This window comes from Pteropus alecto, unplaced genomic scaffold, assembly GCF_000325575.1.
Source record: "Pteropus alecto unplaced genomic scaffold, ASM32557v1 scaffold563, whole genome shotgun sequence".
NCBI classification, from domain to species: domain Eukaryota; kingdom Metazoa; phylum Chordata; class Mammalia; order Chiroptera; family Pteropodidae; genus Pteropus; species Pteropus alecto.
Window position 1 is genome coordinate 227498 of NW_006433385.1, and position 24209 is coordinate 251706.

Genomic DNA, 24209 nt, shown 5'->3' on the forward strand with positions numbered 1-24209 from the left:
CCAATGTGCGGTGACAAAGAAAGCTAACTATGGGAGATGGACACACAGTGCAATACGTATATGCCTCACTGCTAAAAAATAAACAGGTACAACGCGACTGTGTCACGGTTGAGTCATTTCCAGTCATCACATCTGCTCGCCAGGTCCATCGTGACCCTGCAAGTTGAGGCCCCCTGAACCCTCCATTCTGTCTTTCCGGATGGAGAAGAAAATGTACGAATGATCAGGGAAGAAACAGAAAGACTGAGAAGCAAATCAGGTGACAAAAACCTCTGGTGTATCGAAACTTGTCCGCCTGTTCCTGTAAACAGAACACATACAGGCAGACGCGTGGGCTAGTGACAGGTGACACGGGGCCTGCCCACTGCCTCGATCGCTCGTGCAGAGTCCCCTGTGGAGGCGACAGGAACGTGCGCGTCTTTCAGTGAGGGGCCCCAGTCCAGACACCAAGTTCAAAATGCAGAGTCGCCACAGAAACGAGGCAGAAACCGCGGAAGCAGCACTTTAAAGACGCCAGTTTGATACTCAGGCAGCAGACGCGAACTAGAACCTGTCCGACCACACAAACGTGCCCCCAAAAAGGCCGTGTCAGCACACAGCACACCCCGGCAGGCCCACGCCACTCCCCGCAGAGGCCAGGCAGCCAGACAGGAAGAGGCCGGGCGGCCAGGCTGGTGTGGGACTCCGGCGGGCGCGGTGCCCTGTGCTCTTTCAAGCACCCAGGTGGCTTCATCTGACCAATGAGCTTCTGCACAGTGGAGGGAACTGACGGGCGAAAAGGCAGCGCCCTGGACCGGGGGATGCTGGCGGACACAGAGAGGCAGCCAGACCTCAGTCAAGACCGCCACACGTGAGGCGAGCCCAGGACCACCACAGAGGATGTCACAGCTAACACCCAGAACAAGAGAGGTGCCCTACCGGACCGGCCGCGTCTCGAGCCTTGGCGGGCAGAAGAACGACTGCAAAGGATGTGTGGCCACAACAACAACCTGCACCACGAGAAGGTCAGACGAAGCTCCTCCACCGCGTCCTTGGCACGCAGGGGAGCCTCCTGCCCAAGCCCTGGGCCCTCGGGCCTCCATAAAGCCTCCCTGTCGTTGACTGGAGCAGTATAAAGAGGAGACACACACAGACGACTCACAGGTGCACGGAAAGGTACCAAACATCACTCGTCGTCGGAAACACAGGCCTAACAGGTACCAGCTCGCACCTCTCAGAACGGCTCTCAGAAAGACACGAAATGACGAGAGGTGGCAAGGACGCAGAGGAAAGGGAACCCTCGGGCACTGCCGGGGGGATGGGGAACCGGTGCAGCCGCTATGAAAACGACACGGAGCTTCCTCCAAAGATGGAAAACAGAACCACCCCACGATCCACCAATTCCACTTCTAGGCATTTACCTGAAGGAAACAAAACACCCTAACTCAAAAAGACATCCGCACCCCACGTTCACTGCGGCGTTACTTACGACAGCGAGACGTGGAAACCACCTAAGCGTCCACCGACGGAAGACGGACAACGAAAACGTGGCACACGTCCACGACGGGACAGTGCTCAGCCGCGACAAGACCCTGCCTGCCACGTGCAGCCACAGGATGGACCGAGGGCACCGCGCCGAGGGCAGAGCGTCCGACCGAGAAAGCGGCGGTGTGAGCTCCCTTGCGTGTGGAGCGTGAAAGAGCGGACCCCAAACGCGGAGGCACAGAGGACGGACGGACTGGTGGCTGCCAGAGGCGGGCGGGGGTGGGGTGGGGGAGGCAGATGCCCACGGTGAAGCCCCCAGACCCGGGTGTGATGCACGGGGCGGGGCTGTGGCTGACACGAAAGTCCTGTGTATCCGAAAGCTGCTGGGGAAGTGGGTGGATCTCAACGGCCCCCAGAAGGCGACACGTCTGTAACCACGTGGGGCGGGGGCGTTAACCAGACTCACCGTGGTGATCGCTTCACACCGAACACGGACATCGAATCAGTGTCACACCCCCGACGCTAACGCACGGTTACACGTCAGTTACAGCTCAATTTAAAAAATTATTTTAAGCATCCAAACCACAAGCTACCTCCTCTGTCCCGACACTAAGCTCCCGGACATTGGCTGGACACTGCCTTATCTTGAAGACGGCGTCGTCTCGGGAGCCACGCTGACTGCTGAATGCAGACCAGACCTGAGGTCCGGTCCACGCGCCTGCCACTCTTAAGTCGGCCAGCACCCCTGGACCAGGCCGAAGGCACTGGCCGGGACCACTGCTAGGAGGCCCGCCCTCAATCCGCTGCATCTTCCATTGAAAAAAAGTTTTACATCCGACAATTTTCAGAAAGTCTTTTTTCGTAAAACTGAGGACTGTGCAAATCATTTTCTGCCTGCCTTCCCGACACTCCTGTAACCAGGGCGGGGTCAGACCCACCCGCCCGCCCAGAGCGGGTGAGCAGCCCTCACGCACCGCGGCGGCCGGCTCCTTGCTCTCGGCCAGGACCCGCTCCAAGTCGCTCAGGCTCTCCGGCCGGCCGCTTCTCTTCCTTCCGCTCGGCAAGGGCTCCTTCAGCTTCCTCTGCTTCCTCTTCGATCCCAAAAGGCCGATGTCGCATCGAGGACACAGCACCTAAAGTGGGACACGGCACAGCCACTGGTGAAGCAGACCTCAGGCCCAAGCAGTGGGCAGGACGGGAATTTCGTACTGCGTGCCCCAGAAACCTCTCCTCTGCGAGGGCAGGACGCAAGGGGGAGAGGGACCCTCACAGGAGACCGACTCTGATGCCAGGTGCAACTGCGCGGCAAGTAGGAACGTGGTCTGGGCTGCTGCAGGCATCACACGTGACCAGCAGCAGCTTCCAGAAGCACACGACGTGCCAAATGCATCATTCCCCAAGGGTGAGTCGCCATGTTCACTGGGGCACGGGGCCGAGCACAGCCAAGGCCAAAAGCCCCAGCAAAGCCCAGCCCGTGGAGCTGCGACAGTGACAGTTCTTGCTAAGCACAACATGCTGCCCCCCGGGGTACCCAGAAGACATGGGAAGGCTGTTTCACTAGAAGCTCACGAGAATCTCCCTGGCTCTGCTCAAAAAAGTAACTCACAGAACACAGACCAATCACGGTACCACCTCGGTGCGTGAGGGGCTGCGTGTTCACGGAGCTTGGCGATTAGGGTTTTGTGACGGGCTGGCTGCAAACTCACCTCTAAAAGCGAGTACGGAGAATTCTCCGTCAAAAACGTATTAGCAGCACATTCTCTCCAAGCCTGAACCTCAGCCACCAGCGACTCCAGTCTAGGTAAGGGACTCAGATGCACGGGGATGCATCGGCCTCGCGTCACAAGCTCTACGAGTGTGTCTAATACCAGCACACGTCCGCCAACCTAAGAAATCAAGAAAAATCAGACCTCGCGGGCCACACAACCGTGTACCTGGAGCTCCGCATCTGCCACTCTCGAGTGCCCAAACTCCCAGCCACTGACGAGCTGACCAGAGGCAGCCGTACGGATCGAAGACGAGACGTGACGTCTCGCTCAGCTTCACTTCTCTCTCCAATCCCCAGTTCACGTGTCCTGGGAGGCCTTACGCATCTGCACCAACTGGTCGCAACGACCATGGGCGAGTTCATCTAACCGCGGCAGAGCAGGGTCAGTAGTCCGATCCAGCCAAAACCCTGAGTCTGCGCAGTGAGATCCCATCTGTTACCCTTGACAACCTGCCGACCGCTGCTCCCCGCAGACGCAGGCACGCACGCACGCGGGGACGTCGCTGACCCACCTGCAGGGCCTCCACGTCCCTCAGCCAGTCCCTGGCTTTCTGCACCGCGTCCTTCAGGGCCGCCCCATTGGGCAGATAGGCGGGGATCTCCTCCACCTCCTTGACCGCCGCGGCGAGGCTGCTCAGCGAGTGCCGGGGCCTGGGACAGGGAACCGGGAGAGCGACTCAGCACTCTGCACGAGCGCTTTTTCTTGTGGGTTCCCAAACCAGAAAAATCACGTCACAGGAAACTCAGTACGGCAAATAACTTTTTGAAATGGCAATACCCTTCTAGATCTCAAGTTAACCAGTTTCCAATGGCTGTGCGGGGCTCACGAGCATCTGAGAGAAAGCAGACGGCCCAGGGAAGCCTCTGTCCTACTCACGCCTCACTTCACACTGGCATAACCACGGGCTCCCATCCGCGGTTTGCTCTGTCAAACTGGGCACACTGACAAGGCACACACGGTGTCAGTAAGAAAAGTAAAATTCTCTAGGGTACCGACATACCAAAAGCACAGCACGAAAACTCTTGGCACTCTGCTCAGTGACCGGTTTTAGGATCGTAAAGACCGTGTGCAACGCAGATTATTTCCTCGCGCTTTATGTGGTCGACTGGACCAATGGGGATCGGACAGCAAGATTAGGGAGGGGCGGGTCCCCCTCAGATGGCTGCCTGCGCCCCGTGCCACCTCTCAAGCACAGACAAGGTGCCCTCGACCCCCAAGCAGTGCCGTGGACGGGCAGCCAGGCTCGTGTCACGGAAGAGAGTGTGTCGGCACATGCGTCTCTCTCTAAGACTCCCTGGGGTCTCGCATTCCCTAACTGGGGTGAAACGGTTCCACTTATTTGTACATTTTTTTCTTCTCTCAAAGATGGCATTGTCAAGAAAACTCCAGAAAAGACACATCCATTTGAATCATTCATGTTACCAGTAAAGGAAGAAAAAATTAACGTTCTTTTGCCCGACTTCCAAGTATCTCAGCTACCTCTCCACGCGCTGCACATGCACAGTGGCAGCTTCGGAGGGCCTGTTGTGGGCCGAGGCGGTGATGACGTGACGTCTGCGTCCCCCCCCGGGCCGGGCTGCCAACTGCCCTCACCTGGCTCTCAGGAGGCTCCGGGCTCTGTCGTCCCAGTGCTCAGACACCGTCAGCAGCTCCTGCAGCCGGGCCATGGCCTTCTCCACTGCTGAACGCGGGGCCAGCCCCACGCCGAGGTCGATGAGGCGTCTCATGGCATCGAGCGTGAGGGAGCCGGGGTCCAGGCAGGCTTGCTGCACCTCCTCCAGCCAGCGGGCCTGCTCCAGACGGGTGCGCAGCTCGGCAAGCTGCGGAAGTTCGACATCAAATTCGAAGCTGACGTCCAGCAAGGCTTGCAGCTCAGCAGCACTGGGCATCTCCTCTGAGAGCAGCTTCTGGCTCTGCTGCTCAAAGTCCTCCACACGACTCAAGAGCCCCTACGAACGAGCGGGCACCAAAACAGCGTTCTCAGTGACTGGCTTCTTTCATACTTAGAACCCTCCACGCACATTCAACGTGACCCTGTCCCGGCTCACTCGATTCTAGCAACGACACGGATGCAGCAAGACGTAAGCCAGCTGACCGTTAAAACCAGTGACGCAGCACAACCTTACACCTGGCGCAAGGAACAGCTGGTGGTCACGTCCGACATTACAAATTCCCCACGTTCTCTCTCCTTCGTACACCTGCTGCGATCTCTTCATACGCACACCCACACACCATTCACCATGTCACCGAAGATGTTTGTGAGTCAACGTGCAAACGGAAAACAAGTTCCTCACGTCAACGGAACGTATTCACAAAACCCGGGGTTGCTGCGCGGCTCTCTCACGCACACCTGCAGGTACCTTCAGCAGCGGCGTCTGAGTGAGGACGCAGGGGAGGGCGTGCAGCTGCGTCACAAACTGCCGGAGCTCACTCACTGTCAGCTGATTGGGAGACTTGCCTCCACCGGACCGGTACCTGCGGAGACAGGGCCGGGGAAGCTTCGGCAGCCTGCACGCCGGGGGCCCAGACGGTGGGACAGCAGCCGCCTCGCGCAGCCCAGAGGCCCCGCCTCAGCCAGAGCCACACACCTGGTCTGCCGTTTCCCAGTGAGCAGCTGCTGGGCCACCGAGGCGCACTTCTCGGCGTCCTGCGTGACGAGGCGAAGGTGACGCAGAAGATCGTTGTCTGGGAATTTCTTCACTTCAGATTCTTCGATTAAAGACTTAAAGCTGCCAAGGCCTGAAAAAAAGGAGAAGTCGAGTCTCCTGCGACCTCTGCTCCCACGGAGAAGAAGGGCAGCAGCGGCGCACGGAGGAGTCGGCGCCTGTGCCTGGGTGGGGCTGAGGGTGGCGTCTGCAGCAAGGGCCCAGAGCTGCCCTTCAGCACCAAAGCGTTGGAGATACAAACAACTACGCGTCAGAACAAAGCAAACGCAGGTTCTTACTGTGCCCTGCCCTTGGCAGGCCACTCCAGCGTGCTCAGAGAGGGCAGCGGCCAGTCAGGCCCCAGAAAGGAATGCAGGTGGGAAGACTTGGAACGGGAACCGGTGGCTTTTGAAGGTAGTGGCGAGGGACAGAGACTCTGACTTCGATTAGAGGAGTGAGCGACAAACCAGCACTTCAGACCCCTCACCTAACGCGTGCTGTTGCGAGATCTAGTTTAAAAAGGGGTTTTACGATTCCACGTAAAATGTGAAATACTTGTTGTTTCAGAGACGGAGAGGGGTAAAGGTTGCTCTGCCTCCTACAATGCGATCTGCGAAGCACACGACCGTGCACGATTCCCACATCGCGACTTCGCTCTGACGTAAGGCGCCCGCCTCGTGTGCTCCCTTCGAACCTTCCCCGCTGGCGCTCCGCAAGGCTGGCTGCAGAGGCCTGACCAGGACGGCGGAGCTGACGGATGTGGCGTCGTCACAACCAGTCCCCATTCGCCCAACCCCACGTCACGCTGTCTACACCACGTACTTTTCTTCTTGTTGATCTTTGCCTCCAAAGCTTCATTCACATTCAAGGCCCATTCGTTGTAAGATTCTGCGCGAAGCTTCAGGGCGTTCATCATGGGGTAGAGGTCGTCCAGGGTATACCTGTACCTGGACACAGGACAGCAGACTTAGCTCTGAGACATGTGGCTTTGGGGAAAAGCAGATGTTTTACACTCAGTATTTCAGCCTTGCACAGGACATCACTGAAGATTTACTGCCTCCCACAGGAGGAAAAAAATCGCTGTCCCCACTCACCGCAGCTTGTATTTATGCGGAGGACAGGGACACAGCTCTCCCACGTGATGCAGGCACACAAGCAGGCCCGGCTGGCAGGAGCAGGAGACGGCGGACATGAAGCACGTTGTTTTGCATTTTACACACTGACGCTCGTCATCTGGCAACAGCTCAAAATCCATTCTCTCCGAGTCAATCACTCCCTAGAATGAGGCATACTTCAGGACCGCCAGCCCGCGACAAACATGCGAGAGTCGACAAAAGCCTGACCGGAACAGGGAGTACGGGGCCGGAGCTGTGTGGGGTCAAAGCACCAGTGACAGCAAATGTGGGGAGTCGAGTACCCCACTGGTCCAGGAGGACCCGGTGTTGGACAAGGTAGGCCCTGTTTGGCCGTTTTGATGTGAGAATGAAGAGAGTGACAAACAGCACTATTAAACTACTAAGATCATCTGTTTATTCTACTCCAAATTGGCCTTGTCCATATTCTGGGCATGAACGAGAGCAAAGGAAACGTATACACTTTCCGCCTCAGGAGAAATAGCACATAGGGCTTCAGAGCAACAGTGCTGGAGACTCCGTAAAGGGACAAACAGAAGTAAAAGGAAGTGGAGAGACGGCCAGGCGGGCGGGGACTGAGAGGGTGGGCGGCGCTGGGCGGCCTAGGAGCCTTCTGCGTGAAGCCGCTTGAAGGAGGACTGTTACTGAAAGGCCGGACCATCTGTGCGACAGAGGCTGCAGTCGTGATAAAGCTGTTCTCAATGAAAGTGTCAAGAAAACGAAGCCCTGAACCAGGGAGTGTGAAAGGCCGCGTGAGCCACCGGGCGTCCGGAGCGCCCTCCCAGGACACGCCTCTCGTCACCGCGAGGCCAGGATTGCCCACTTTCCCCTCCTCTGGCACTGGGTCCAAAACCAGCCTTCAAAGCTGGAACCTGATGAAGTCAGTTTACGAACCATCAAGGTCCTCTGTTTTACTCTTTTTAGTCTGTATTTTAACATTTTGACCACGTGGATGGCTACATAGAAGAAAATCTTTGTGACTTTGGGTTAGGTAAAAGATTTCTTAAGAAAAGCACACAAAAGGCCCATAAAAGGAAAAACTTGATATATTGGACTTCATCAAAATAAAGACTTCTGCTGTTTGCGAGACACTGCTAAGCGAAGGACGGGCCAGCCACCAACTGGAAGAAAATCTTTGCAGAACACCTCTCGGAATAGGACTGTCCAGAACAAATAGAAATCTCACAGCGACCTAATGAAAAGGGGGCGAGGAAGAACACTCGAAGGGACACTTCACCCAGAGAACACACAGAGGCAGCAAATGACACGTAATTAGCCATTACAGAAACGGAAATTAAAACCACAAAGAGATATTAATATACATCTATCAGAATGGTCTTAAAAGAAATTAGACTAAGAAATGACTTCTTAAAACAACATTAAAGTGCGTAAGAACTTCGCTACGTAAAAATACCGAACAACACACAACCAGGATTCCAGAAACCTCACCAATTTACGGGCAGTTTCTCTTAAAGCTTTCTCGTCCTCGATCATGATGGCCATGTCCTTCTGAACTGTTGAGGCCACTACGACGTCCAGTACGTCAGCCTTGGAAGCCATCTTGCAAATCATCTCATCATGGGAAAACACACAATAGCGGTGAAGCAGGCGGTAATGCTCCACGCACTGCCGGCCTAGTGGGAGCTGTGGGGAGAGAGACGGAGACAGATGGGAAACGCGTCTTCCTCCTTCCTGTCCTTAAAGACTTCTGACCCCCGGTACCGAATCACTAAAGGTCACATTCTGGGTCACACATATCGTCTATCTACTCTAAACGCAGATCCTAAGAGGCCTTGGGCCTTTTCCAATCTTTTGGCAGAGTTGGGGGAGGGAGAAGTGGCCCCTGGGGAAGGAGCTGTGCCGGCAGATTATTAATGCATCTCTCTAAGATCTGGCATATTAGGTGCCTTAGTTAAAAGCTGGTTTAAAAAACCTGATGTATTAGTAATGCATTAGTGTCCACGGCAATGCGGAGGAATCTAATTGAAAATGTGAATTTGAACATTTCCTGAAGCAACTGTGCTGAAATGGTGTCTGACCTAATTCAGGGGTCAACGATGCTCCAAAAACTGGGACAGAAAAACACCAGGTTGTAATTCATTAGATTTAACACCACACACTTAAACCAGACAGCTTTTAGGTAAATGAAAAGTAATATAAAAATGCCACTTCATAAACTGAAACCAAATGTGTCATTAAAAATTGCTGCATTCTAGTACAAATTCTCTTTCTTGGTTTTTGATGTTACCACAGAACTTGCTCTATTGCGGACAGCTTAAATCAGTGCTACGTAAGGTCTAAGACGGACGCCGTCTGTTACTGGTTTGTGACGAGATACTGAGCTGTAGCCAAACGCAACTCGAGACTCCTTCGTTGAGTCTTGCTACAAAGCAAACACAAGCGTCCACAGAGCCAGCAGGGCACTGGACTACGGCATGGTGCAAGCGCCTCGTCTCACGGGTGGTCAACAACCTGCAGACAGCCGTCTGAGCAGCAACAGGCGTAAGCACCTACACATTCTACACAATTCTGCAGGAAAGGCTCGTAAGACATAATTCCGTACCCAGTCAACAGTGCAGAAGTTAACGGCCTCGGCAAAATTAAAGCCTTGATTGAAGCCACTGTGGTAGGCTCGTGGGAACGTAATCACAAACTCCCCAGCACACTGGTTCGTCCGGTAAACCTGAAGGAGAAAGAATTGGAAATTTTTAGTGACATTCTCGTGGAAGACAATCTGGACACAGACTATCAAATGAGTCTCCAGAAAGAAGGGGTAGCTTTCCGCCAATTAAAAGTGGGCCAGAGAAGACGACGACGACAAAGCACTATGGCAGAGGACACGCAGAGATACCACTTCCGTCCTTGTCCTCGCGAGACAGAGTGGCGCCCAGACTGGCAGGCTTGATTAACATCTGAAAAGGGAACGTGGCTCATGCTACATCCAGGGTCGGGGCACGTGTTTCTAAATGTGGCCACAATGAAGGCTATCCCGCATCATTATACCAAAATGGGTCACCCACCAGTTAAAGAAATCCCACGCTACGTCAAGATTCTCATCCCACACAGAACTCTGCTTGGCTGGACCCCAAACTTACTTACCTGATCACACAATCCCCCTTTCCCATCACCCTCACCCCAAAACACCCTACACTGCTCTGGGTATAAACCCTCGACTGGACTTAACTTTCTCATAATAAAAATACCATCAGCGATTCTCCAAAACGCAACTCTCAGACCCACAGCATGAGCAATCACCTGAGACCCTGCTAGAAACGCGAATTCTCGAGTACACGTGAACCAGCAGCACCAGCCACGTGCAAAACACACCCTCTGGGTTCTGACACACACACAGGCCAAGCCCACCTGCCAGCACAGCTCCGTCCCCAGGGGCCACTTCTCCCTCCCCCAACTCTGCCAAATGTTACTCCCTACCAGAGCTTCGAGTCCTGGTTCAAATGTCATTTTGAGCCCTGATTCTCCAGAGTTGAGGGGTCAGCCTCCCACCTGACGCCACTGTCAAACCACACTGCCTTTCCCTTATCTACTTTTTCCACTAAAGTCTGAGTCCTCAAATGCCTGAGCTCATCCATCTGTCCGTGCAGGGCCAGAACCCAACCCCATGTGCGTGGTTCACTCAGTTAGTAGGTCTGGCTTAGAGCAAGCTCCTTGTAACAAATCAGAAAGATCAGTTCATAGGGGCGGCGGGGGCGGGGGCGGGAATGATGTCGATGTGAAAAATACCAACAGCGAGAAAGAAAAGGGTGGTCTTTTCTAAGCTGTGGCCATGATTATTTTACGATCTCTTAAAGAAAAGTCTTTTTGATCTGTCCCAATTTACTGGCCTATAAACCCAACCGCATAAAGTTTCGGTCAGAGCAAGATAAAAAATTCACTTTCTGTAGCGTTTACCCTCGATTTAACTAACTAGAACGGATGGGCTCTTCCACTCCATAGCACTCAATCCGGCCTCCCCAAACATCTTCAGAGTGTCCTCCCAAAGAAAGCCCAGGTGCAAGTAAGTGTCACTGCACAGCAAGCTCAGAGGAAGGGTCACCAACAGCACCTTTCGGCTAGAATGGGAACCCTGAATTCCAAGCTCAAGATGCTAAATTACATTTATTCTCGAAACAAGATGGGTGGGGTGGGGTGGGGGTGGGGGAGAATAATGTCCCCAAGACCGCCAAGCACAGACTTCATTGATCATTCAAAACTAAGATCATGTGGACTGAGTAAGTTATTTTTTAAAGTAGGAACAGAATATGAAGAATTCTAACGTTACAGTTTAGATCTCATATAGTAGAACCTAACTACTGTCACAGTAATTTATACTAACATATTTACTATTTTTTTTTGTTCTGTTGCAGTGAAGGATTCAAATTATAAACAAAAGTCACAGCACAGAGAGAACCAAGCACTTGTTATTTGTAAAGTATGGCTGCTTAACCTTCAGTTATTAGCTGCGACAGGTTAGCTCGCAGTGTCTGAGGACCCCGTCGCACGGCTCAATGCAACATGGCACCAAGTTCCTACTCCACGTTATGTCAGGGAGAACACGCCACCAAACCACCTTCACGAACATGAGTCCCAGGGTGAAGCCTGACCGGGAACGTACAGGCACTTCGTGAGTCATCAGGGTGTTGGGGTTCATGATGGTCACCAGCTGATGGAGGAGGTCCGGCTGGGACACGAAGAGCTCCGGGGCCAGCCTCTTCATCACGCTCTCCAGCTGCTCGGCCGCATACCCTGGGACTCCATACCAGGTTTTGGGCTCACCCCTGGAAACGAGATTGTAAAAATAAATCTAAACTGACCTCAAAAAATATGTAAACATGAAACTCGGTAGCTTTTTCAAGCCACACACCATCAGCCTACAACATCGACACGGACAGAACGGCAACCCGGTCCCCACTCTTCAGACACTGCTTCGAGACAGCACGACACAGGGACGTTCAAGGTCAAGCGGCATCACGAGAAATGGTCTGGAGGTGTCTAACACACTTCCCCTTCAAGCGCGAGGCCCCTCTCCTCCCTTGTCTGACCCTTTGGAAAATGCAGGTATCTAAAATTTCCTAGAATATAGGGTATCGTGTTCAGCCGCAGGATACGCGGGCACAATTCCCAAAGCAACTGCTGAGGGGAGGCCACTCTCTCCTGCCCTTTTCCCTGTCCATCCTGCCGGCCGAGTCCATCAAACGCGGGAAGGCAACCGGCACGTGTGAAGGGCTGTCACCCCTCAGACCGCTGCACACTGTCCATCGATCCATCGATTCATCTGTACTGTCCCTGTGAGGCCGGGGAGCACCACCCTCACGGTACAGCTGGGAGCGACTGCCCACGAGGCAGAACCGATGCCCCCTACACACACGTGCCGACCCCCGTTCCCGCAGTGCGCCCTCAAATTCCTGGTGTAACGATTTCAGTGCGTCACAGATCTCCAAATATTTTTTTTTACTTAGAGAGCAAGGGAAACGGATGTGAAAAAAAATGACTTCGGCCGAAAAATTTAAAGTCTAAACATCTGCCCCCACTCCCCACCTCACACGCCAGGATGAGGCACTGTAACGTGTGCAGGGAGGCCAGGCCCTGGGGACACCGCGGCCCCTCCGCCCCCCTCCTCTTCCAAAGGGAGTCCGGGTTGCCACGGCCACCCAAGGGCTGGCCAAAAGGACAGCGAGGCCCAACGCCTTTCATCCTTCTGCAAGTAAAGGCTTCTTGGACAACTAGGTAAAAAAAGCCGCCTACCCTCCCCCCAGCAACACGTCACACTGAAAACAGTGCATGTGCAATTCAGGGGGTGCAGAGATTTCCCGGGAACCCTTAAGAACTGCTATCGTAACTGGTCAGGATGCCTGTTCCAACAGCGGCAACACATCTGAAGGAGAAAGCAGCTCATCACTCTTCGTGATGGCTGGGCTCCAACACCTGGCTCCCAGCGCAGCCTGCGCACTAGCCAAGGCCCTAGGAGCTGCTCACCAGTGCAGGTAGTTGATGGAATAGCTCCAGTGGTCTTCGATGTGCCAACAGAAGGAAGAGAAGCACATCCCCACGTACAGCCAAGGGAGTTTCATGCCGCAGATGTCGGCAGTGATGTGGGCGAGGACAGACTGCTCCATCACCGGCATGTTGTTCAAATTCCAGCCGCTGTCGAGATATTCCTGAAAGCAAGGAGGCGGAAACAGTGCAAAGGTTTAGCCACGTCACACTGATATCTTAGAATTCTGACTGTTTCGAAAAGACAGATGAAAGGAGTCTCCTTCAAAACAAAACTGTGGAGGCAGGAGAAGCCGCTGTGCTGACCTCTTGGGTGCCATGGCTCGCTCTTGCCATTTTACACTTTATATAAACGGGCTCACGTCGTGTGAGAATTTGCCCCCCCCACCGCCCCCGCCTACACGAGGGACGGCAGACACGGGGCTCTCTGGGGACCTGTGCTGATGCCCCGTTCTTCTTCTGGTGCTGGGCACACGAGTGCACTCACTTTGTGAAAACCACCAAGCTATCCACATTGTGTACTTTTCGGCATACAAGTTAGATTTCAAAAAGTTTACCAAAAGACACCTGACTTCCTCCCAGGACAGGAACCAAAACCTTCCTAAGAGTTTGTGTGAGGAAACTAAGGGCCTCAGGTATCAAAGTTCAGACATACAGAGGTCTGGGCCCAGTCCCTCGGTTTTCTTCAGGAGAAACCAAGTCAGAAAATCTGAAGGCCAAGGGGGGAAAGTCACTTTCTGATGTCGTCACAGTGCTGTGGCACAGCTGAGGCTAAAATTCTCCTGCAGTTTTTCCTACTTGTCTTGAAATCTTTAAAGACCCGGTGAGTAAGGACTGGACGAAGCACTGACAAATCACTTCGAGCCGACCAAAGAACGACTGGGCAAATGACTCAGGTCCGAGCTCCGTGTGCTCCGTGCAAGGCCGTTACTGACGCAGCACTGTGCCCGTGCGATCGAGGTGGTCCCCCCTCGGCACGCAGGCGCCCCCCAGCCGGAGCCCACCTCCTCCTCGGCGGACAGCCTCGTCTTCCCGTCGCGCACAGGGAAGCCGCTGCCGAACTCCTTCGAGGCGATGTCGGCTCCATACTCTACTGTGACATCCTCGTCAATGGTGCTCACCAGTCGCCAGAATTCTTTCTCCACCAGCTCCGTAGGGACCATCTGAAAGCAAAGCGACGAGGAAGAGAAAACCTGGTATTTCCCAGACGCTCGCCGACAGCCCGTGCGCGGCCTGACTACCGAGGCTGAGTGACAGGACAGTGCCCTACGGAGCAAGGTGTCCCTGGCATTCCACAAGTGACTCCAGGTAGCTCAAACATGAACACTGTTTTCTAAAAGGAATTTAATAACTAAGAGAGTAAGAACTGATCAGAAGTTCGCATTTTCCATCACAAACCTAATGACGACTACAGACGGGAGTCAAGGACGGCGAACGCTGCCACCAACGACGGGGGACGTTTTCTGTTTTGAGAAACGCGACACGTAACTCGGCTGACTGCCGCTCAGTAACCACAGCTGGCTGCGTCTGAATGACGCTTCTCCTCTGAGATGCGTTCGAACACATGTCCGCGTCCGCCCTCTCACTCTGTCACTAGACCTGGCTGAGTGACGCAGGTGACCGTGCGGGAAGAGTGCAGAATGTGAGCGAGAAAGCAGCCACTCTGCCAGTCACTCTGCAGCAGCCTGCACTGCTGCCAAGAGCCACCAGACCGAGGGTCTAGAATCTGTGGCTGAGCTGATGCGAGTCCAGAAGTGCGTCGCTTAACTGCCTGTCCCTCAGAGTCCAAAAAAAGCTGACCACAGGTGGGAGAGGTCATATACAAGTCCCCAAAACTGGTTAGGCAAACACATGGGTAAATAACGTAACGCACAAGGCGTCAAAAGAACTTTAATGTCAAACGGAATCGAATTTGAATTTACAAACTCATTAAAAAAATACTTGAAGTCACTTAACAGCTAGCATCAGCGACGGGAGAAGAAAACGGGTTCACTTCAATGCCGCGGGGGCGGGGGCGGGGGCGGGTCAAAGACACAGCGACCAGGGCGAGAAAACATGGAGAGCCCTCTCATCGGAACGCAGCAACCAGCCCAAGAAAAAAAACCCACTTCAAAAAAGATCAACACGCAAGAAGCATCTGCAGTAGCGCCTCATTAGTGGTGAGGAAAACACAGAATTATAGTAGAAAACCACCTAATTTTGGTGTGCTCATTTGCTGCGTCTCAGTGAGTAACAGGGCATTTAAAACGAACTCACCCCGCAGTGTAACCCTAACTTATGACAAACTAACAGTTCCTGAGCGTGTTCCCAACACCCGGCACACTGACTGGCACACGGGGCTCATTCGACACGTCATGTGACGTTTTCTTTGAACTCCGTCTACTGGGCTGAAAGGGTGGCCGAGAGTCCTTTACTGGTGTCACTGTTGCTGCTCACTCTGCGTGGCAAAGCCAATCTCTACAGAAACCGCGATGCATGGAAGACCGCGATGCATCTTAAAGTACGGTGGGATTTTGACACCGGCAAACGAAGCTTTCGCTGTGCCCAGCGAGGACTAACAGCGGTTAGGCGCCGACTCAAACCTGTCTCCAGACCTTTCTCCCAGTTACGAAAGCCCCGGGTCAAGGCCTAGGCCTGCACGTACGTGGACCGGCATGTTGAAGTAGTCGGACTTGAAGGCGTCCGCCATCTCCCCGAAGGTGCGGAGGGTGTAGCCCCTGGCCGCCTGCTCGAAGCCAAACGCCTCCTGCGGCTTGCTGCACTCCTGCCAGGGAGGGGAGAAGCGTTTCCGTCTGAATGCGCATCACTTACACACGTGCAAAAAGCAAGTTACGTTACTTCCGTAGGAAAATGCCATTCATTTAAACAGAAAAAAGTCTGGGTGAATGCACAGCAAAATAAAGTGCTTATCCAAGGGTTAGGAAGTCGTCTTTCCATGTTTAAAGTCATTCAAGGAGCAGACAATGCTTTTTTCAATAGAGAAATTTAAATGTGGCTGTTAAAATCTGTCCTGCCTCTCGGCTCCCTGCACGGCTGTGGCGCTCCCGCCCACGGCCGCCTCCTGGCCTCAGTCCGTTCTTCCAGGGGCCTCAGCATCCCCGACTGCCACGTTTCAAACCCAAAGGCGAAGCCAAGATTCTCCCGAAGGAAATTCTCTAATGCCACCTCTGCCGTTAATTCTCACCTGAGCCAAACACTTAGGACACCTCCAGTCTCCTTTGGGGACATCGTGGAGGGGTGGGATCAAGCAAAAGGTGTGGTAACTGTCATCACATCCATCACACAGGAGAAGCCGGTCCTCGTCACTGCCACTGCCACACAAGAGGCAGACATAGAGGTCCACCTGCAGCCATGGAAAATGGGTAGAGAACAAGGGGTCATGAGCTCCGACTTGACTTTGTGAAACCGTAAGGAAGCACTGGATCTGAGGCATAATGCGGCCTCTCCAGTCTTCAACTGCAAACGCCCGCCCCCAAGGGCACCGAGCGGAGACACACGCTCCGTGTGCCCCGTGACACATTTCTCAGCCCCAAACCACGTCCCCAAGCTTTCTCGAGAGGTTGTGTTCCAATTAAAGTTTGCTACTTAACATCCAGCTTTCAGTAGCTTAGAAGAATAGTAACGTGTTAGGTGATACCCTATCAGCCTACCCAAAAACAGAACTTGTAAAGGAAAAATTCAACGCTAAAAAAACCTGTTAATCAACCACATTTCATTCGTACTTCATAGTCTAATTAAGGAGCTGTAGCTAAGAACTTCCCCAAATACACAGTGATGAAAATACACCATCATTACCCGTTAGGGGCTGACTGTGCCCCCCAGAATCCACGTGGAAGTCTTAACCCCAGGACCTCGGCCTAGGACTGTGGGTGGCCCTAGTCCGAGATGACTGGGGAGCTTGTGAGAAAAGGGGGGCAGGACAAAGACACTTCAGAGGAAGCCGCGGGAAGACCCAGGGAGAAGACGGACCCATCGACAGCCAGGGCGAGGCCTCTGCCGTCCACAACGGGGAGGGGACGCGTCCGTCATTTAAACTGGCTGTGGCTCTGTGTCGTGGTGGCCACAGCAAACGAACGACACGTGATGCGGAGACGGAGGGCGGAGGGCCCACGAAACCCACTGTCTCAGTCGTCCTGTTGCAGCAAATCAAGTCTGGGCTCTGCCACGTTCTGATCACGTTTTTGGTGGTTGTGTGGGGATAATTATGAAAAAAACGTTTAACTGGAGTCATGTCAAACTCCAAGATGGAAGGCACTGTTGACGAGCCACTCACTGGGCTCTCGAAGGGGCAGAGGACCATGGCACCCACGTCCTCTGACGCCCAGGCTCCCCGCGCTCGGCCCTGCCTCGCCTTCCCTCCCACCCCCACTCCTCTTCCCTTCCCTGCTGCAAGGCTGGGAAACATCGACCTGCGTTTGGACCCAGCCCTCGGCTCACCGGGAGGAGGGCTAGCGACAGACCAGCAACCCCGCAGACCGCCCAGCGCAGCGCCGTTCACTGCTCACCTGGGCTCCAGGGGGACGGCTCTCAGGGTCCCGGACACCGCTGCTGTGCCCGTAACGCGCTCGTGCGCGTCCCCGTTTACACATCGACACTGTGGACTGACATGAAAGGGTCTCCGCCTTGTCGGACACCCCGCCAGCACTGCCAAGGCGCACGCAAGCACACCCCTGGGCAAAGTATCGAGAGATGTCAACTCACAGCACTGGTGGTTTTTTTCGGCCGACTCTTGGGCTTCTCCCTCTCACTCTCCACAGTGAGCTCTTTCCTCTCCGGGGGTTCTTGCTTGATGCCGCTCCTCATTTCTTTCTCTGCGAGAGGCACCCCCAGTTAGCTCTTCCTCTGTGCCAGTCTCCTCAGCTTCCTCCTGCCCTCGTCACCTCCCTCCACACACACCCCGGACACGAACGTGACTTCCTATTTCTTTTCACTGGCAGCAGCAGTGCTCAGTGTTCCCGTGTATGGCCAAGGGCTTGGTGCTGGTGACTTTATGACAAAATGCAAACTCTTGCACCGTCTAAAATCCAAGATGGAGGCTCCTCTGGTTTGTATGCATTTAAAAAAGGAGCTGAAGACACAGTCTTTGTAAGACTGAGATGTGTACGGCAGTAAGCACATTCCTCTTGGCTCTGAGATGGCCGATCCCCACCACACCCCCACATCACAGATCACCTCCCGGGACCTGAGGTGCCTGGCCTCACCATCTGCCTGGTTCCAGGACTTTTGGCTAAAACACTGGCTATCAATTAATGAAGCCTGTAGGAGGCACTGTGTGAAACGCTTTCCATGCGGTATTTAATCCTCTGCAACAAACCCGTTTCCAAAAACATCACTAAGAGAGCACAACTAGTGAGTGGCTGAGCCAGGACTCAGGTTCGTATTTTTAAAAACCCGCCTACTTTCCATCACATTGTGCTGCTTTTCCACCACCCACAAGCTCGCTAACTGTTTCATCTGTACGTGGCTCACCTACGCAGGACACAGGGCTTCCCTGACAGAGCCCCGAACCTACCTCCCAATGACTGGCATCATGCAGAGGTCAGGCAAGCAACTACCAACTAGAATTCAGATTCAGAAAGTATGTCTGCCCACCACGCTAAAATGCTAAAATAAATCGATCAGACATTTAGTCAAAGGCACCTATGCTTTTCGCAAATCACTTCTTTCCCACAAATGCCAATGAACTACATTTCGAAGCAGCAACTAGTAAGAGCCGAGAAGCCCAATCGCGTTTCCGAAACGCAGAGACTCATCTGCTTCCCTCCCCCGCGGTCACTGAACTATGAGGAGGACGGGAATGTACTGCGATTTTACTTCTCAAGGCCCGATCCGGGAATTAGTACGTGACGGTCGCTCCGAAGTTTTCTTAATTAACAGTTACTTTTATTTACTTGTTCCTGCTTTCCCGTTCATGGATGAACTGTCTTACCATTTTCACATTTTAGAGTTGGGCAACCCATTCGACGTCTCAGGTTATGAGTTCTGGCTTCCGTTGTCTCTTCTGGTTCTATTTTAATATTCATGGCCTTTAAAAAAAGTTGTCATATACATGATTATCTCCTGAAAAAAAATCTTCTAAAATCCAAATGGAATCTCACGGCAATTATAACCCTATAAATTGTCTTATTAATAATAGAGCATTCAAAACAGACTTCTCTCTCCCCTCTGGTGAGAGATCTCACCCTTAAGGATGCCGCTGCTTAAGGAGTAGATGAGGGATCTCAGAGGTGTTCTCGTTTCGATGGGTCAGAACACAGGGAAAGGTGAACGGATCAGGAACAAACCCAAACTGAAAGCAGCTCTCGCTTTCCCAGCTGCCCTCTACCCCGAGGCTTTCTTCAGTCGTCACAAACCCCAACCCTAGCAGCTGTGGTCACAGCATAATTCCACTGGCCTGGAAAAGTTTGCTGGCTTCTCCCAAAGTCCGCCAGCACCCACGGCAAACTCAGCTTCCACGACAGTTTGCTGTGAATTCTGTCAGTAAACCGCTACACTGTTAGCCACATGGCTAAACTGTCCAGGATCCCCCTCTCATCGAAGGCCTGTGTAAGCGAGTCTCGGCTGCCATTATTTTTTAAATGTATTTTTCCCTTACAGTTGATACACACCCACTATTTCTTGAACTGCTAATACTTATCATAAAGCGAAACAATCTTTGTGGTCTACCACACCAAGTGTCCATTTCTTCGTGTGTGTTCGTGCTTATGTCCAATCGGACCTCCCTCCCAGGCGACATCACCGCCACCAGCGTCCACAGCACTGGGGCGTGACTTACACATGTACAGATCAAGATGTGCTTAAACAAGAGCTGCCTCTGACTAATGAAACTTTAATTTTAAGCCTGCTTATGGGCTTCAAATGACCCATATTTCCCTATTCAGAGACACTCTCCAGTTTAGAAAAATGGAGCCACTACGTTTTCCGTGTCTCTCGTTTACTTACGTGAGAAACAATTCTTATTTACCCATTTCCCCAGGAAACGAAATGGCTCTCCTCATCCTCACCAGTGATTACTAAGCAACCACAGACGGCCACAGCAGGGCATCCAGCTCCAGCCCGGCCCGCTGGCCCCGAGACCCCGGCTCCCGCAGCCTTCGCGCCTCCGAGGGACCAGGCCGGGGCGCCTCCCGGCAGAAGAGTCTCACAGCAAACGACCCTCACGGTCTGTCACGCCTCCGGAGCTCGCCTCGTCTTCCCCGCTTGGGGCTCGGGGCTCGGGGCTCTCCCTGCCCAGGTCGCACAGTTATTTTGTCTGAGCGTGAATGTTTCCCACAGACTCCATATTCCTTTTCGGGAAGCCTGAGAGAAACGGCTTTCGCTACCTTCTAACCTCTGTCTTGCAAGAAACAGTTCTTTCCCACAGAAGCCCCAGCTTCGCATCTCCTAGGCTTCCCGCCCCGCGAACACTGGCCGACTTTGCGAGGGCGACAGGCGAACCAAGCCAGGCTGCTACCGGGCCGGCTGCTGCAGCTCGCTCCCGTACCCCCGAAAGCACAGCCCCCCGAGTGCGCGTCACCAACTGTGGGACCCCGAGAAAGCCAGCATCAGGCAGAGCTGGGCGCTCACCTCCGCCCTCATGCGCTTCGCTCGGCGGGCCGGGGGGCACGTCTCTGAGGGCGGCACAGACTGCCTCTGGGGAATGTCGTGGGGCTTGTACTCCTTGTCCTTTGTGTCTGTGGCCAGGTTTGGCTTCTGCAGACACTAGAAACAAAACACAATTGTACTGAATCATTTCCCCTCTTTTTCAATCTTAGAAAATTTCATGGAACGTTTTGCAAGGTATTATTTTACATTATTTACATACATACGTTAACAGGTCTGAAACCTTTCAACCCTACGTAAACAAAAATACCTGCAGCTGCCAATCATACACGCGTGCACGGCACCTTAAAAAATTTCAACAAGTGCATGGCGGTGCTTCGAGTCATCTGTTAACGTCATCAGTCGTAAGAGGCCACAGTGGGCGCAAGGCACTGCCGACGAGCCAGCTGCAACCACCAACCACCGAAGCCCCAGCCGTCGCAAAGGGCCCTAAAAGTTTCCGAAGTAACTTTCCATATTCAAAATATCTCGTTTTTAAAGTGTTCAGGTCAATACAGAATCCAACAGATTTTCTAAACTGTGCAATCCTGTAGTTTAAGTCGCAACGCTCTATTAGCGAAAGGGATCATCCGAACTGAGAAAACAGGTCGCCTGACTCGAGTGCTCTCCCTGGTGCGGGCTTCCCACGAAGTCTCACTCGCAAGGCCAGGCTGTCGCCGGGGAAGGGGGCCCACAGCAACCACTCTGGCTTCGATCAGACGAGAGCCTCATCTTGCTCGTTGTTCTTTTTAGTTTGATTCTAAACTCGTCGAGAGAGGGTGTTTAATGCCAGTACAAAACACAGTGACTTCAAATGACTACCACTAAATCTAGTATCGACGTCCACCCCTTCATGAGCAAACCCACGAACGTCACAAAGCAGCACTTTTCAAAAAAGCAGGTTCCAAAATGTTCCCACTTAGAGGTATCTCACACTTACATCATCTATACTTGGAATAAGATACACTGCAGCAGCCCCTCCCAGCATCGTTACCGCCAGTCTCACCAACACACCTGGCTCCCCCGCCGTACGTGCGCAGGAAGAACCCGAGGGCGGCAGAAGAACCGAAAGCACCTAACCAGCAACTGTCCTAACAAAATCGACGTCTAACGTTTACGAAATACGACGTGCTATAAAAAACACTGTACTGCTACAGACTAATTCTCTAAACAATTACTACGCTGACCACTGGTTCAACCACCTATAAATATTACACTTCCCGATCGTTCTAATTAAACCCACGCATAGAAAGATCTGGAAGTGTTAATTTGGTGTTGAATATTGCCCTCCACTCTGTACCACGTTCTCTAGTGAGCATTCAGGGTGCGCTTAGCGGAAGCTTGCATGGCGAATGGGAATAAAACCTGTTTGTCACCTAAATTAACCTTTTCTAAGTACTATATGAACTTTCTATTTGAGACCTAGAAGTATGTGATTGTAGAGACACAACTGAGCTGAATCACAGAAATTTTATTAAGTGGGTGGCCAGAAATTCCAACATTACATACGTAGCCCTATCTACCATTAGTCTAAATGGTCCCACAATCTATGGTCTGCTGGGTTTTATGAGGACTTTAGAGACGTAAGGTGAAATCAAGCTCAGAAGCTTTTTAGGACATAGATATGAAGAGGCTGATTATTTTATTCCAAACCACAATCGAAAACACACCTGAAGTTTGCTTTATGTGTAATGCTATCACATGCAGACTCTCGAATGTTAACCCTTTGAGAAACTGGGACTGAAGTTCACCGCTATCACCACGCCGTAATGACAGCACCCTACAGACATGGAGCAACCCCTTACGCCGCCTGAAAACGCGGGGCCGCACCACGGGCCTCGATGCTGTACACCGCACGCCGCTTCGCTCGCCTCCAGCTCCGCAGAGCTTGTGCGTAGTTCGCCCGTCTCCACAAGTCGTTCATCGTGCATCATTTTATTTCTTAATGTCAAGACTTTAGTTTTTAGAGCAGTTTCAGGTTTATAGCAGCTGAGAGTCCCCACGTGCTCCCTGCCCCCACACGTGCACAGCTTCACCCACTACCGACGCCCCCCCAACCACAGCAGTGGTGCATTTGCTCCAAGTGACAGACCCACATGCACACGTCACCTTCACTCAGTCTGTAGCTGACGTCAGGGCTCACTCCTGGTGTTGCGCATTCTACGGGTTTGGACAAACGTGACAGGACCTGTGTCCACCATCGCGATGTCATCCAGTCGGTCGTTCCACTGCCCTAAATGTCCTCCCCGCTCCTACTCACCCTTCTCTCCCAGCCCCGCCCCGGCAATCCTCATCTTTTTCCTGTCTCCACAGTTTTTCCCTTTCCAGAATGTCACAGAATTAGAACCGCACATGATGTGTCGCCTTTCGCACTGGCTTCGATCACTTTTGATGTGCACTTCAAGTTCCTCCCTGTCTCTGCATGGCTTGCCGGCTCCCTTCTTTCTAGTGCTGAGTAACACCCCATTGTCTGAAGGCACCAGTTTATCCGTTCAGCTACTGAATAACGGACCTGCTATAAACAGCCTCATGCAGGCTTTTGTGTTAACCTGAGTTTCCAACTCCTTGGGGTAGACACCAGGGCACGCAATTGAGTATGTTTCCTTTTCTAGCAAACCTCCAGCTGTCTTCCTAAGGGGCTGCACCATCTGCACCATCTGCACCATCTGCACCATCTGCGCCACCAGCAGTGGTGGGAGCTCCTGCTGCTCCACACCCTCCCAGCACCCGTGTCGTCGGCGTCTGGACTTTGGCTGTTCTAACAGAGGTATAGTGACAGCTCACTGTTATTTTCCACTCTTCAAAAATATGTGTATTCCAATTCACCTTTCCTCTAAGAATTTTCAAAAATCAGAAACGAACATAAAAATTTATGTACAAAAAATGCCCACCACGGCATTATTATAAAAATTAGAGCCAACCTAAATATTCATAGGGGAAATCAAATGGAGACCCGGCTATGCAAGTGGAATGCCATGGAGTCATTGAAAACTATCTTCGAAAACATTCAGTGACCTGGCAAACGCTCGTGATATGTTAAGAGAACAGAAAAGGACACAACACGTGGACGAAGAACACATTCCGTTTTTCTGCATGTGCACAAAAAAAGCCTGGGGGGCGAAGGGGAGCAGGTGAGAGGATTAGGAGTGATTTTCTCGTCACTATACTTTCCTTTGTTTTTAAATTTTCTACAGTGAACATGTATCAGTGCCCAGAATATACCGGGCATACAGGAGGCCCCTCAACATTGACCTGTGTTGCAGACACGTCCGTGAAGGGTCCCTTAAACACCCGTTCCTCACTCGGCTGAGTGCTTATGTGTCCTCAGCTACGACAACAGCTGCCTCTGTAAGGGCAGATGTTTCTAGAACGCTGCAGCCGGTGAGGCAGGCGGATGCTCCCATTCCCCTCACTCACAGCATCGGAGGGGCATGTTCTTCCTGGCTGAAAAGCGAGCTCACCTGGAGTCGAGAGCGGGGAAGGCACGCCACGGCGGAGGTCGACAGGTTTAAGCAGTGCAGACGGTATACGTCGGTATCGAGACAGGTCTGATTACTGGTCGATCCCTGAACCTACACCATTACCTCGCTGCCTCTCTACGGCACAGTAAAAGTTCTGAAAATCAG

General features: G+C 52.9%; 1 protein-coding gene across 3 annotated transcripts in view; it reads right to left on the bottom strand.

The window, feature by feature from the left end:
* The window catches only part of KDM5B (lysine demethylase 5B), a 46141-nt gene that overhangs the window by 6488 nt on the left and 15444 nt on the right, over positions 1-24209 (bottom strand). For all 3 annotated transcript variants that reach the window (XM_015586570.2, XM_015586568.2, XM_015586569.2), the window contains exons 5-22: positions 20569-20703; positions 18932-19028; positions 17704-17813; positions 16187-16345; positions 15647-15766; positions 14007-14165; positions 12985-13166; positions 11624-11786; positions 9575-9694; positions 8461-8655; positions 6973-7154; positions 6701-6825; positions 5822-5972; positions 5594-5708; positions 4827-5182; positions 3745-3883; positions 3171-3350; positions 2439-2597 (exon numbers count right to left, since the gene is read on the bottom strand). In XM_015586570.2, the coding sequence (XP_015442056.1) occupies positions 2439-2597; positions 3171-3350; positions 3745-3883; positions 4827-5182; positions 5594-5708; positions 5822-5972; positions 6701-6825; positions 6973-7154; positions 8461-8655; positions 9575-9694; positions 11624-11786; positions 12985-13166; positions 14007-14165; positions 15647-15766; positions 16187-16345; positions 17704-17813; positions 18932-19028; positions 20569-20703 (2847 nt within the window). The remainder of the gene's footprint in view (positions 1-2438; positions 2598-3170; positions 3351-3744; positions 3884-4826; positions 5183-5593; positions 5709-5821; positions 5973-6700; positions 6826-6972; positions 7155-8460; positions 8656-9574; positions 9695-11623; positions 11787-12984; positions 13167-14006; positions 14166-15646; positions 15767-16186; positions 16346-17703; positions 17814-18931; positions 19029-20568; positions 20704-24209) is intronic.